Source organism: Curcuma longa, chromosome 2, assembly GCF_044706935.1.
Source record: "Curcuma longa cultivar G26 ecotype Majalengka, Jawa Barat chromosome 2, ITB_CL_G26_1.1, whole genome shotgun sequence".
NCBI lineage: Eukaryota > Viridiplantae > Streptophyta > Magnoliopsida > Zingiberales > Zingiberaceae > Curcuma > Curcuma longa.
Genome location: NC_133862.1, coordinates 10,606,974 through 10,620,681, shown reverse-complemented (window position 1 = coordinate 10,620,681; position 13,708 = coordinate 10,606,974). Strand labels below are relative to the sequence as shown.

Genomic DNA, 13,708 nt, shown 5'->3' with positions numbered 1-13,708 from the left:
GAAATGGCGGGAGAGCCATCCACTATAAAACCAGTTCCATCCCCTTCCATTCCGACGACACCTTGGATCGATTAGGGCGCGCGCGTCGATCGAATCGGTCATGCACCTCCACGGGTGGGAATCGCTCAAACGCCTCATCGGGAAGCGGCGGAGAACCATCTCCCCTGATCTCTCTCGCCTTCTATCTCCGTCGGTCAGGCTCCTTCCGAATCTAGTGTTCATTTCTCTCCTTCCGATTGTGTTTAGGTTCTGAAATAGTATCTGCTTGTCCGTGCTCTCAGAACTCTCAGAGCAACTCGACGCATGACGGTATTCACCACGGGGAGACGCAAGCCTCCCCGTCGTCGGCTGAGAAAGACTGGGCACCGAAATCAGAACTACGTGGAGCATTTGACAAGGAGTGGGTTTCTTGTCCGGTCTGTGGTAGATCGATTCGTGGAATAGATTACAATGTGAACTCCCATCTAGGTAGGTTTTGTTTTGTTTTGTTTTTCCTCCAGTCGTCGGAACAGTTCCTTATGTGTGTGGTTTAACACCAGCTCATTCTGCCTAATAGCGATTGTCAACTCAAATTTGAGTTGTTTTTTCCCCGCAAGCAAATCCTGCCAAGCACAGGAAATTTAAAGTTTCTAAAAGGTTAGACCGGTTGTTATTGCAAGTGTTAGTATTTCTAAATGGAAAAACTTTTTTTAATTGTTGGAACACTTCGTTGCGAGTGAGCGTGAATGAGCTGTAGTCGACTCAAAACTTGAGTTTTTTTTGGCAGGTAAATCCTGCCGGTTTAGAAAGGCAAAAAGATTGCGATTAAAGCTTATAGAAGGTTAGATTGCTTATCGTTGCAAGTGTTAGACCCTAAATTTGTTGTTTTGACTTTAAATAAGGAACACCAAGGAGTCAGAGTGGATGGGAGTGTTTGCTTTAAGCTTCTAGTCATCTAGTATAGTCATTAAATTGGATTTTATACAATGTACTAGTAACTACAAGTGATGATTGATCAGTCTAATACTGTAGGTCAGTGAGGCCTGTAAAGCATCAATTCACCTAAGTATCCTCCTTAAAGTGGCTGCTCTTAGCTTGATCTGATGCATGTGTTTAACTCGTTTCGCACATTGAGATGCTCACCAAATGCGAAGACACTCATTCAGCTTGCTAATTGATAGCTAATCTCTTCCCTAGAAAAATAGCAAATTAGGCTATTTATGCCCAACTCTGTCTGAGTATGCTATTGGTTTATAGGGTATTTGAGATTTCTCATACTTGGTCACCTTCTATTGTATATATATGCTAAAGTACATTGATGTAATGCTCATTTTGAACTTTTAAGCCATATGCTAAAACAATGTGAATCAGATAAATACTTGTAAAACTTGAGATATTTACAAATCTACATGGCTCACAGATGCCTGCCTAACAAGAGGAACAAAGAGGAAATTAACACAAAGCAATCTTCTTCAGTTTCAATTCTCAAAAAGAAATAGAACAGAACCAATTCTGGATGATATATACAGTGAGGAAGCAGATATTGCATATACAGAATATAATAATGAAAAAGAATATGGTAATGCTTTTGCATTGCCAAAAGATCTCTCTGGAATTAGAAATGGGAACATATGTAAATCAGATCCCTCTGACAATTCTCCAAGCAATCTTGGAAACTTTACAAAGATTCTTCCTCCAGAGAACACTTTCCTAGGTGATTCCATTAATCAGGTGGTGGATTCATGTGATCCCTATATATGTCCTCATTTAAATGAGAATGAGTTGGATGAACATGGTACTAAAGATGCTAACTCTGTGATGACATTTGTAAGTTATATTGTGGGCCGGAGATTCCATGCGAGTGTTGAGTTGCAACAAGGTGCAAGAATTTTGTTGGCTAGAGACTCCAAAAATGTCAAGGACAGGAACGCTATCATGGTAATAGATTAGCATTACTTTATTTTCAGTATTTTTTGTTTTTACCAACATGGTTTGATTTCTTCCAATAGGTACTTGGTGCAGATTCTGATTGTAGGATGCTGCTTGGATATCTGCCTCGGGAGCTATCAAAGTATTTGTCTCCATTAATTGATAATCATTACATAGAATGTGAGGCAAGGCTTATATGATCAGAAGTTTTTTCTCACTTTACTCCTGAAAGCAAATGCATTGTACATGGCTTTGTAGTAAAGAGTGATAACAACCATCCTCCATTGTCATTTATAGCCTTGTTAAAACAATATGAATTTGATTTAACTGTAGTATACCTTGTAAAGGTTAACTTTATAAATGATTTACTCATATCACAAATCTCTTATACCTTTCTCTCACTAGTGGGGATGAAGATTTTGCACTCCTCTCTAATTCTCATTTTATTTTCGCTAGGAAATGTTTCTTTCACTTCATCACCTAGATCTATCATCTATCTTTAGTTCTCATGCAACTTCATTTCTTTCTATGCCTTTTTGTATTCTTCTTCTGATGTCATCCGATGCATTCTAAAGCATGGTGAGGTATTAGGTAGATGTTTCTTCAGGTCAGGTCTTACAAATCTTTTTCTGTTTTAGCATTCTTTTTCTATAAAAAGGAAATTACAAGTTATTCATGTGCCTTGGTGGTTATATTTTTTGATATGTTTTTTTGACTTTTGTTCAATTCAAAAGCAATAAGTGGAACTGGGAAGCAAAACTTATTTCTCATGTTTGTAATGTTTGTACTTTTCAGCCAGTTATCATTCAAAGTGATCTTACTGAATGCTTGCTTTAACATTTTCAGGGTTTTGTAGACTCTCTTCCTCAGCGTGCTCATGATCATGTTCCCATTAAACTGGTTTGCCGAAAAAGTTTAGACTGTGCTGAAAGCAAGGCAACATGTACTGATCGTGATTTTTCTGAATCCCTATGGGGCAATCTGGTGGTTGCTATTGAAAATATTAAGGCACATCAACCTAAAATGATAAAGTACCAGAATAACTTTTCTTTGATGATTGAAGAGGTTATAAGCCATCATTCACATCTTTTTACTATCAAAGAAAAAACATTTATAGGTACTTGTTAGTATCTTGTACTTGATTAGTTGCCAGTTTTTATTTCTTTATTTCATTTTCAATTAGAGTTTCATGCGATGTCAATTTAAAGCAGGATATTTTGCATCGCTATCAGATGAAGGTCAAAGGCTTTTTATACGAATATACACTCGTAAAGGTTCTTCCATATCCTAAGACTTATGGTTTAAGTTTTTGATCTGTTGATATTTGGTAACATGCTTAAATGTCTAAATTACTTAGTATGATTAATGTACCAAGAATTTAACAATATTTTGCTACTGTTCTTTTTGATGTCAATATATGCCTTTTTGATGTTATATTTTAGTTATGATATTTGTTTCATGCTTGTGACAACTAAAGAAGTGATTTGTAAGTCTATGTTTACTAAATTATGATCTTGAAAAGAGATTTGAAAAATGTTGATGAAGATTTTATCAAACACAGTTGTTTTGAAGTTATGCACTTAATTTCCAAGTGTTGGAGCTTAATGCAATTTGTAATGCTAAAGCAACATGGAACTCACTCTCTGTATGTATCTAATGTGGGGAATATTTCACTAGCATTTGGAGGAACCTTGCCTGAATTCTCAGGACTAAGAATCATCCCCTTGGAAGAGTTTATTAGTTGCCTGATATTTTGTTCTCCATTTTGTTAGGTGGGTATATATTATTTTTAAGTAAAATACAGTTGTGGAGATTGGTGGTCATGAGTATGAACTTTTCATGCCACTCCCTTTGCAAGTTACACTTTTATTAATCACTTTACGTTTGTAATAGGACCATGGTTCAGGGTAAGCAACATCTCCTACTCTGAGATTCAAGATGCACAAAAAGCAATTGAGGAACTACAGTGTATATCTCAAACCCTCTTAGTTAATGTTTTCCACTTTATTTTTCTAAAGGCAATGACTAAAGTTTACTGACCATGAAGTGGCAGGTTTCATTTACTCATTTCATTCATGTGATGACTCGTTTACATACAACATGAAAGAGGTTCTTGACTTGCTAAATGTTTCTGAAATGCGTCAAATCATAAGTTCAGAAGTTCAAAAGGTTTGTTTGGAAACTCATTTAAGTTTTTCTAAATTGCTGACCCGATTTTTTTCTCTCTCTCTAGATATTTTTGTTTGCTTGAATATGTTCTGAATAACAAATTCCATCTTAATTCTCTGATATATTGAATTGCTTGCAACTATTGTGCTGAAAAATGCTAGTCATTACTTGTAATTGAACTTGCAGTTTGGGTGAAACATAGGAGGGACAAAGGTTTTCAATCATCCAATAGAATGAGGATGATGTTGCTGGAACGCAATTATGTGTGCTAGCTGATCTGAACCAGTAGTACTGCATGCACATGGACATTGTTTGACATGATTGCTGGATGTGATCCATCAGTTACATGTAGCACAATGCATTTGCACCACCGTATTACTTAATTCATTTGTTAATTGACATGTGCTAATTCTAGTTATCAATATATTGTTCTATGACTGTAGCCCCATAATCAGTTTTTCTAGAAGAACACGGTCATCATCTATTGGTGTTAGGAATGCTTATAAATATGTTAAGGCCTACTTGGAGCAGAATATTAGACCTGTTGGGAAATTATGAGGAAATTTTGCAGAAGAATAGTCATGTACACAAGTTATCCATAAAAAAAAAGACAACCGATGAACTTGTGGGCTTACCAAGCATGGAGGTTGCTGGTAAATATGATTGTATGTTACCTAATTATATTTCTTCTTAGCAAATAACCGCCTATATCCATCATTCCTTGACTATTACTTCAAAAAAAATCTTGATCAGTCACAATAATCTATGTGCTCTAGTATTTGTCTAGGACAGTTTAAAGGGCAGTTTGATGCACGAAGCTCCCATTAATGTGGGGTCTCAGGGAAGGGTCTATTGTACGTAGTCTTACCTGCATTGCAAGAGACTATTTCCGTGACTTAAAATCATGACCACCAGGTCACACGGCAATAACTTTACTGTTGTGCTAAGGCTCTCCTTCTATCTTACGTAAAGGCAGGAGTACCATTGGATGGTTTTTCCTAATTATGGATTTTACCATAGTTGTGCTCCTAAATTAACACACGGGCTTCTGGTGACTACGTACTAAGAGCTAGTATGTGGACAGATACGGGTCCAACATATGTACATTTATGCAACTTACATATTCTTGTCTCACTTCATCATTTTGTAAGCCAGTTTATTTTGTGATAGTATCTTTAGATTTTTTGATAGGTCTTAGTTTATTTCAAATATTCCACAGTTCACATACTTGTATGATATACATCTTAGTAAACCTTTTGAGGTATCCTCCTTCTAGAAGATGTTAAATGATTAATTGAGTTGATTCCGTGAGTAATTCCCATTGCCAATTTACATATACTTCCATATCGATATATTTCAAAATATAACCTCAGCAATCTCTCTCAACAATATTGTAAGATCCTTTTTTGTTACAATTAAATTCAATTTTAGGACCTTTCAAGTCTTACTAAATATCACATGGGTTATTGCAAACTAATAAAAGAAGCATTACAAACTAATAAGAGGAGCAATAATCTTTTTGGACTATAGTTTTTCCCTGATGTAGTGGTAATTTTCCTCTGTCTTTTCAATAACATTGGATTAAAATCAATATGCATGACAACTTAATTATCACAGCAGAAGTTCTACCAAAGTTGTTATCAATTGTTAGTCAAATAGGAACATATGTGCCTTGAACTGTGACCTTGCATTTTGCCTTAGCACTTGTTCTGGCCATTATAATTTGTTTTTTGTTCTTTCAACATATCAGATCATCTCCTAGAAGAATGTAATAGATTACTGTGGATCCCTTATTGTTGGGACTACAAGTCTAATCCAAAAGATGGTTATAGTCATGATAGGAAATCTTTTCTTGGACTATTCTTGAAGTATGACTCCCTTTAGAACCGCCTCTTAATAATCTTAAGATATGGTTAGAAGTTGACTCATGATACTAATAACAAATAAGATGACAACAATAAGATAGTTCAAATTTGCAACTAATCTCCAATATTTCCTTCAACGAAATAATGACTCTTGCTGTCTCATGATCTGTTTCTCATGTGTATCTAGAGGAGCATCGGCTTAGCTTCTAGCATGCCAACTTCCTTCAAATATACCAAGAATTATTTTAGTTATAAAAATATAAACGTCGTCCCCTAATTAAGCAATCTCTATGCTACTGATGGTAGAAGGGTACAAAAGATGGTAGATGCTACTGATGAAGGAAGAACAGTAGCAAAAGATGGGCGACCAGGCTATCTAGACACCAAAAGAACTTCCTGATTTCATGAGTTGGAGTGCTTAATGGAAGATGCAAGAGGTGATGAGGTTAGACCTGACTTGATGAATACAAAGTCACAAGGAGTTATGAAGAGCCTGATCTTCCACACAGGTCTTATGATGTTGGACCTGAGGAGCACACAAGGAGAAAGATGAAGATCTCTTTTCTTCAAGCCTAGTGACCATGCATGCTTGTGCTTGAGATGATGAAGGGTGGAGTGAATGATGAGTACAACAATGGGATTTGGTTACTCTTACTCCTATGATAAAATGTTGATATTGAGGAAATTATTAGGCTACTAAATTCAATTGAAGTTTAAGTTACATAAAAGTGTTTTCAGAATGCAAATCATGTTTGTTTTTGTATGTCACTGTATGATACTATGATATATATGAAAGACTCCAATGTTTAGGCTTTAAAGGCTTGTGTTTATGGCTTATATATGTGTATGCATGTTAGTGTTATGTGTATTTGTTTATATTTCATACTGTGTATGTAACAAGATGCAGATAAACATGCTGCTAAAGTACAGGAAAATTCCCTTGTCCTTTAGCAGATACACATGCTGCATTCAACCTTGTTTTGCTTCTTCAAAAATATTGAACCTTTGGCAATTGCTCTAGCTAAATATCCTTTTTTATTTTTTGGTTATGTTTCCTGTTTTGGTTGTTCTTCAGAAAGGAATCAACTGCAGTCGTCGAAATGAACTTGTAAATGTCCTCTTCTCTGCTTATGCCAGTGGAGCATGGTATCATCACTTCCACTGTTGTGGTTTTTAGATTTATTCTTATTTATAGGTTTAACCGTTAGCATACGACAGCCCACTGCTACCAAAGATGATTCTCAAACAAACAGGAACCTGCATAAGAATTTCTTCTTTAGCTGATATCCTTTTCTGGCGCATTCAGGTTACTCAACCATATTATTGTGCTGCATTTAGCTTCTTCATTAGGAATTTGGATTTGCCATCTGACTTAAGTTTACTATCATGTTGTTGTTCATGCAGAGGCTCTTTTTCCTTAATGGTGATCAGGACCTTTCAGAATTTCTTTTAGTTGATCTTGGGATTATCAAATTTCCAGATTATGTCTGCAATGTTTCTCACCAAATTTTTCAAGATCGATCTCATCTTACTGATTATGAAGAGGTAAGCTTTTTGTCTACTTTTCAATTGAAGAGGTAATAAGTTTGTCCTTTCATCTGCCTATTGAAAACCTCTTTTCAAAATAGGCCATTGAAGTGGCTCAGATAGTGGATGAATCTCTTGAGGAAAATAATGTGGAAATGGTGACAAGATGCATTGACATAGCTGCTGTCCGTATTTGCACTAGCTTTACAAGAAAACATGACTTTACCGCTGATCCTCCGCCGCATTTTTATTCATGTTTTACAGCATCATTTGTATACTCAACAGTGCTATCATTGGGTGTTTCCTTCTTTGAGCGCGAGCGGAGGTACAATAAATTCTTTCTTTTACAAAATAATGCGTAGATACAAATACAATAATCCTGTAAATGCTTTTTAGGCTCTTCAATCAAATCAAATTTTCTTTGTTCTTCAATGTTGCCTTTTCACAGTTGGTCTAAACCATCTACAGGTGTAGCCACTAGATATGTACTATCTCACAGATCAGTTGGTCTAGAATGGGTAAACAGAACCTTAATTATTGTTCTTGTTTTATGGTCATGGAAGCTTGTGATATACTTGAAAATCATATCCTACTGTGACTGTGTAAACATTCTTGGTATCTCAAGTATAGTGGTTACCTTGCAAGGCATATTCTGTGACTGTGTACTTAGTTTAGCTTAAGTTGCAAGGCAAATTGCTCTATTTTTGTATTCTGAATTGAGGACATTTTGAATTTCCCAGATATGAAGATGCAATAAGGATTCTGAAGGAACTCCTCACAAGAGTCACTCGTGACAGTAGAAGAGGATACTGGACCTTGAGACTTTCTGTTAATTTGGAGCACATGAATTGTTTCAACGAGAGTCTCTCTGTGGCTGAAGAAGGGATTTTAGATCCCTGGGTTCGTGCTGGTTCAAAAATGGCATTGCAAAGGCGCGCTCTCCGTTTAGGCAAGCCGCCACGCCGGTGGAGGGTACCTGATTATGCAGATTCTGTTAAGAGAAAAATCAAAGAGGTGGGTGAAATTTCTAACAAAAGTAGTTTGCATACTCCTGCCTTCTCTTAAAGCTTTTGTTCATGACTGACTAGGTTTGTATAACTGGAAGACCTTTGGACTAATGAGACAACATCCAAGAACTTGTATTATGGGTATGATGATGAACTGTGTGGAGTCGAGCAGCTGGCCTTGCAACACTATGCAGAAGAAGGTGGATGGAGCGGCATCCACTCGGAAACCGGGATCTGGATGACCATCTATGGCCTTCTCATGTGGGATGTTATATTCTGCAATGTCCCGGACGTTTTCATATCCAGATTTCAGGTAGTCTTCAGTTCTGCAATGAGACAATGGATCCACTTTTGTCATTTGACTATTTGTTGTTGTTGTCTGGAACAGACTGCTCCACTAGATTTCGATACGGACGACTTCTACACCAGCAGGGAGCATCTCATAGAACGCCAGTTGCAGAAGATCGAAGATGGCATGGCTGAGGAGATTTTGATCTGCTCCTGGGAGTCCCGCATGGGGGTGGCTTGCCGCGGCGTGAACTGGGAACGGCATTCGCTTCCGGACCTCCGAGCTGCTGTCTCGTGCATCGGAGGCCGCCCCTTGGCTTCCCTCTGCCGGCATCTGGCAGTCGACTACCGGAGTTGGTCCAGTGGCATGCCGGATCTGTTGCTGTGGCGGTTCCATGGAGGTAGCAGTCGAGGCGAAGCAAAGCTTGTAGAAGTGAAAGGCCTGAGCGATAGGCTCTCGGAGCAGCAGCGTGCATGGCTGCTCGTCCTCATGGACTGTGGGTTTGATGCTGAAGTGTGCAAAGTCAGACCATTTGCCAAATGAAATGAACGAACGGTAATAAGATTAGATTCTCATGTGTTATATATGAGATTTGATATTCTGCGCCATCCGCGCTACGCGACCTCGTGAGTGACACAGCTGATCCATCGCCGTTGCCGCCGCCCTTGCCACGTCGACCGACCACTGTCGGCCGCTGGCCCGGGCACGATTGATGTGCCGCTTACCGATGCTTAGGCCAGCGTCGGATTTCGGTCGGATTGTAGTCAGAATCCGACGCAATTTGATTGGAAACGCAGTCGGTAGTGACGCGTGTCGTTTCCAGCCAAATCGTGGTTGGATTCTTGCCAAATCGTGGCTGGAAATCGGCGCGCGCCGCTGCCGGCCATGTTTCCGACAAAATTGCGTTGGATGCCGACTACAATCCAGCCTGAATTCGATGCCGGTCGATGCCCTAGCGAGCGGCGCGTCCATCGCACCCAGGCCGACGGCCGACGGTGGTCGGACGGCGCGACGAGGGTGGCGGCAACGACGGGGGTCACGGGTGGAATATTGTGCATTTCTACATTTGGACGGTCAGATTTAACGTGGCGATTACGTGATGGACAGTAGATCGTGTGGTGCGCATGAAAGAGTCGCGTAGAATATATATATATATTTGCTCCCTAAATATGGTAAAATTTAACAGTAATGAACCTGAAATCATTGGATCGGTGAGATTGTTCCGCTCCACCGATGGACTCTTGGAGCAGATCGGCATTCCTGTGATCTAGCATCCTTTCTCTTCCTTCTTCCTTCCTCGTCTCCCATCGCAGTAGCGCGATCGACATGCAAGTAGATGATCGGAGATGGCGACGACGACGACGACGTCCGCAAGCACCCGGGAGCAGATCATGTGCTTCGAACCCATGGTGGTCTCCAATAGCACGATCTGGCAGGGCGTCAGCCCCCTCTCCTTCGCCCTCCCTGTCTTCCTCCTCCAGCTCGTCCTCGTCGTACTCACCACCCGAGCACTCGTCCTCCTCCTCCGCCCCCTCAACCAACCTCGCGTGCTCGCCGAGATCCTCGTAAATTTTTCTCCACTTTGATCCTTCTCGGTGGGTGCTTCGATGGTTGATGTGATGATCTGCGCTGCTGCAGGGTGGCATTGTTCTTGGGCCGTCGGTGATGGGTCGGATGGAGATGTTCGGCGTATATGTCTTCCCGGCGCGGAGCCTGTTGGTGATGGAGACGATCGCCCACTTCGCGCTGCTTTGCTTCCTCTTCCTCGTCGGCGTGGAGATGGACGTGACGATGGTGCGGGAGACGGGGCGGAAGGCGTTGGCCGTGGCGGCGGCCGGCATGATCCTGCCCTTCGCCACCGGCGCCGTCGCCTCCTTCATGCTCCAGGGCTTCGCTGGCAAGAACATCCACCAGAGCGAGTTCCTCGTCTTCCTCGGCCTCGCGCTCTCCGTCACCGCCTTCCCTGTCCTCGCGCGCATCCTCGCCGAGATCAAGTTGCTCAACTCCGACATCGGCCGCCTCTCCATGTCCGCCGCCATCATTTGCGACACCTTCACATGGGTCATCCTGGCGATGACCATCGCGATGACGCAGAGCAGGGGCACCGCGTGGGCCTCCCTCTGGATCCTCGCGTGGGGCGCCGCCTTCGTCTTCCTATGCTTCTACGGCGCCCGACGGGGCATGCGGTGGCTCATGCGGCGGCGGATTGCAGAGGGCCAGTCCGTGGGTGACTTCCACGTCTGCCTCATGATGACCGGCATGATGGCGGCGGCCACTGTCACCGACGCCATCGGCCTCCACTCCGCCTTCGGGGCATTCATGTTCGGCCTCGCCGTGCCCAACAAAGGTCCCCTCGGGGTGGCGCTGCTAGAGAAGCTGGAGGACCTCGTCACCGGGCTGCTACTGCCGCTCTACTTCGCCAACAGCGGGCTCAGAACCAATCTGTCCACCGTCAGAGAAGGCAGGACGGCGGCGCTCCTCTTCATAGTGTTCGTGATCGCCAGCGTCGGCAAAGTCGCCGGTACCGTCATGATTTCCCTCTTCTACATGATACCATTGCGCGAGGGCCTCTCGCTTGGCTTCTTGATGAACACCAGAGGCGTGGTGGAGATGATCATTCTTGAGATCGGAAGAGATCGAAGGGTAAGAATCCATCAAGAGCAGAACAATTTGTGATTTAGAAGAGGCCAATCTAGTTGATCGCTCCGCCGCTCAGGTTCTGGACGATGAAGCCTTTGCGGTGATTGTGATGGCCTCGTTGGTGTTAACGTCGCTGGTGACGCCGGCGGTGAGGTACCTCCACCGCCCGGTGCGGCGGCGCATGGGGTACAAGCGCCGGACCTTGCAACGCTCCAGCGCCGACGCCGAGCTCCGGGTGATGGCCTGCGTCCACAACACCCGCAACGTCCCGTCCATCCTCAGCCTCCTCACGCTCTCCAGCCCCACCAAGCGCTCCCCCATCTTCGTCTACGGCCTCCACCTCATCGAGCTCACCGGCCGCGCTTCCTCCCTGCTCATCGTCCACAACACCGCCACGAGCGGCAGTGGCAGCCGCAAGCACGCCTCCGCAGCGAACGAGCATCCTTCCGACCACATCTCCCACGCCTTCCAAAGCTACGAGCAGCAGACCGCCAGCCTCTCTGTTCAAACCCTCACCATCATCTCGCCCTACGCCACGATGCACGAGGACGTGTGCGGCCTCGCCGAGGAGAAGCACGTCGTCCTCATCCTCCTCCCCTTCCACAAGCAGCAAACCGTCGACGGCGGCATGGAGCCTATCGATCCCTCCATCAAAACCCTAAACGAGAACATGCTCTTGGCCTCTCCTTGCTCCGTCGGCGTCCTCGTCGACCGCGGCCTCAGCAGCAAGAGCCGCTCCGGTCGCCACTCCTACAGCGTCGCTCAGCTCTTCTTCGGCGGACCCGACGATCGCGAGGCGCTGGCCTACACGGCGCGCATGGCGGAGAACACCTGCGTCAATCTCACCGTCGTGCGGTTCGTCCTCGGCGATGCGGCCTCCGCTGCGAGATCAGCCGAGGGCCTCCAAGACGAGCAACTGGACGACTCGTTCCTGACCGAGTTCCGGCTGAGAAAGGTGGGCGAAGAGTTGGCGACCTACTCCGAGAACGCGGTGAACAACACGGAGGAGATGATGGGGGTGATCCGGACGATTGAGAGCGGCAAGTACGACTTGATCGTGGTGGGGCGGAGGCAGTGCGAGGCGGCGCTGGCGCTGATGGCCGGGTTGGCGGATTGGACAGAGTGCCCGGAGCTCGGGACGCTGGGGGACTTTCTCGCGTCGGCGGACTCCGCGACGACGACGTCGTCGGTGCTGGTTGTGCAACAATACTTGGGGGAACCGGCGGGGGGATGCGGGCCGAGCATGACGGAGGAGGAGATGGAACGGGGGTTGCGGCAGCACCTGAACAAAGGGGACCGTCGAACGGCGGCCGGCAACGGCGCGGCGGCGCAACCGCTCAACGCCGTCCACTGGTATTGAAAGCAAATTAGGGTTTTAATTCTTTTCTTTTTTGAATTTTAAGATAAAAATATTTATTTTTTACATAGATTAGAAATTTTCACTTCACCCCTCATAATTTATCACTCTATGCACATTTTAGAAAAATTACAAAACACCACTTAAAGTTCACAAATTCTTCGCAATTAATTAAGGACAATTAATCATCCCCTAATTGCTTAATTAGCAATTCTCTGGTGCCTTGAGGCCACACTTGGGAGGCAGCTTCATGGCCAGTGCAGGGTCAATTCCCAGAGCCGGCAGCAGCGGCGAGCTCTTGTAGGAGCAGAAGCACTGCAGGTCGGCGGCGGCCAGCGCCTTGCAGCACTCTGCCGACGGCCGCGGCGGGTTCGGCGGCGTCACCGACGGCCTACACGAGTTGAAACCCTGCTGGGACATGTTGCATATGGCCTGGCTGCCTCTGGTCTCCAGCAGCAGCAGCATGAGCACAACAGCAGCCACTCTTCTTATGAACAGCATAGTTAACTCCGTTATATTGACACTAACTAGCAAGGCAAGTAGAAGTTTGAGCAATGCAACACCTAATGATGAGTATTTATAGGGATTTTGAGATGATTAGTCGACTAATTATGTCGTTTAACTATTTCATAATTGATCACGGGAATAATGGCCCGTGAGAGGGTGGTGGGTGGTATGTCATTGGATCTAATTGATGGATTTGGAAGGATGTTTAGTTTTGGGGGAGATTAGCAAATTAATTAAGTAGGTTTTTGTGCCGATGATTTGGATCTTAGTGAGGGTTTATAGGGTTTGCGTAAGAGCAAGAATCAGGTTAGGAAGGGGCCGAGACAACAGAGTCTATATACTTATATACAAGAGGCCCTAAGTAATGATGTGCATACGTTTGAATGCTTATTAATACCAATAAGAGTTTCTTTTCAATAAAAGATGGAATCTGCTACCT

At 43.8% G+C, this 13,708-nt stretch overlaps 3 protein-coding genes across 3 annotated transcripts; 2 read left to right on the top strand and 1 right to left on the bottom strand.

Annotated features, from left to right (window-relative positions):
• The first annotated feature begins 75 nt into the window (after window positions 1-75).
• On the top strand, window positions 76-9,308 carry LOC141821171 (fanconi-associated nuclease 1 homolog). The gene is given in 16 exon segments (XM_074708554.1): window positions 76-193; window positions 282-468; window positions 1,400-1,917; window positions 1,989-2,093; window positions 2,755-3,025; window positions 3,120-3,182; window positions 3,802-3,876; window positions 3,956-4,077; window positions 7,018-7,088; window positions 7,161-7,248; window positions 7,347-7,487; window positions 7,571-7,794; window positions 8,210-8,483; window positions 8,558-8,581; window positions 8,583-8,789; window positions 8,865-9,308. Coding segments are annotated over 16 exon segments (2,907 nt in total). The 5' UTR covers window positions 76-100.
• Window positions 9,309-10,111: 803 nt separating this feature from the next.
• LOC141821586 (cation/H(+) antiporter 15) lies at window positions 10,112-12,765 on the top strand. The gene is made up of 3 exons (XM_074708967.1): window positions 10,112-10,330; window positions 10,404-11,408; window positions 11,482-12,765. Exons 1-3 carry the CDS (start codon window positions 10,112-10,114, stop codon window positions 12,763-12,765), a joined length of 2,508 nt encoding a protein of 835 aa, XP_074565068.1.
• Window positions 12,766-12,966: 201 nt separating this feature from the next.
• LOC141821585 (putative lipid-transfer protein DIR1) lies at window positions 12,967-13,263 on the bottom strand. The gene has a single exon (XM_074708966.1). The coding sequence runs from the start codon at window positions 13,261-13,263 to the stop codon at window positions 12,967-12,969; it is 297 nt and encodes a 98-aa protein (XP_074565067.1).
• Window positions 13,264-13,708: the final 445 nt, after the last annotated feature.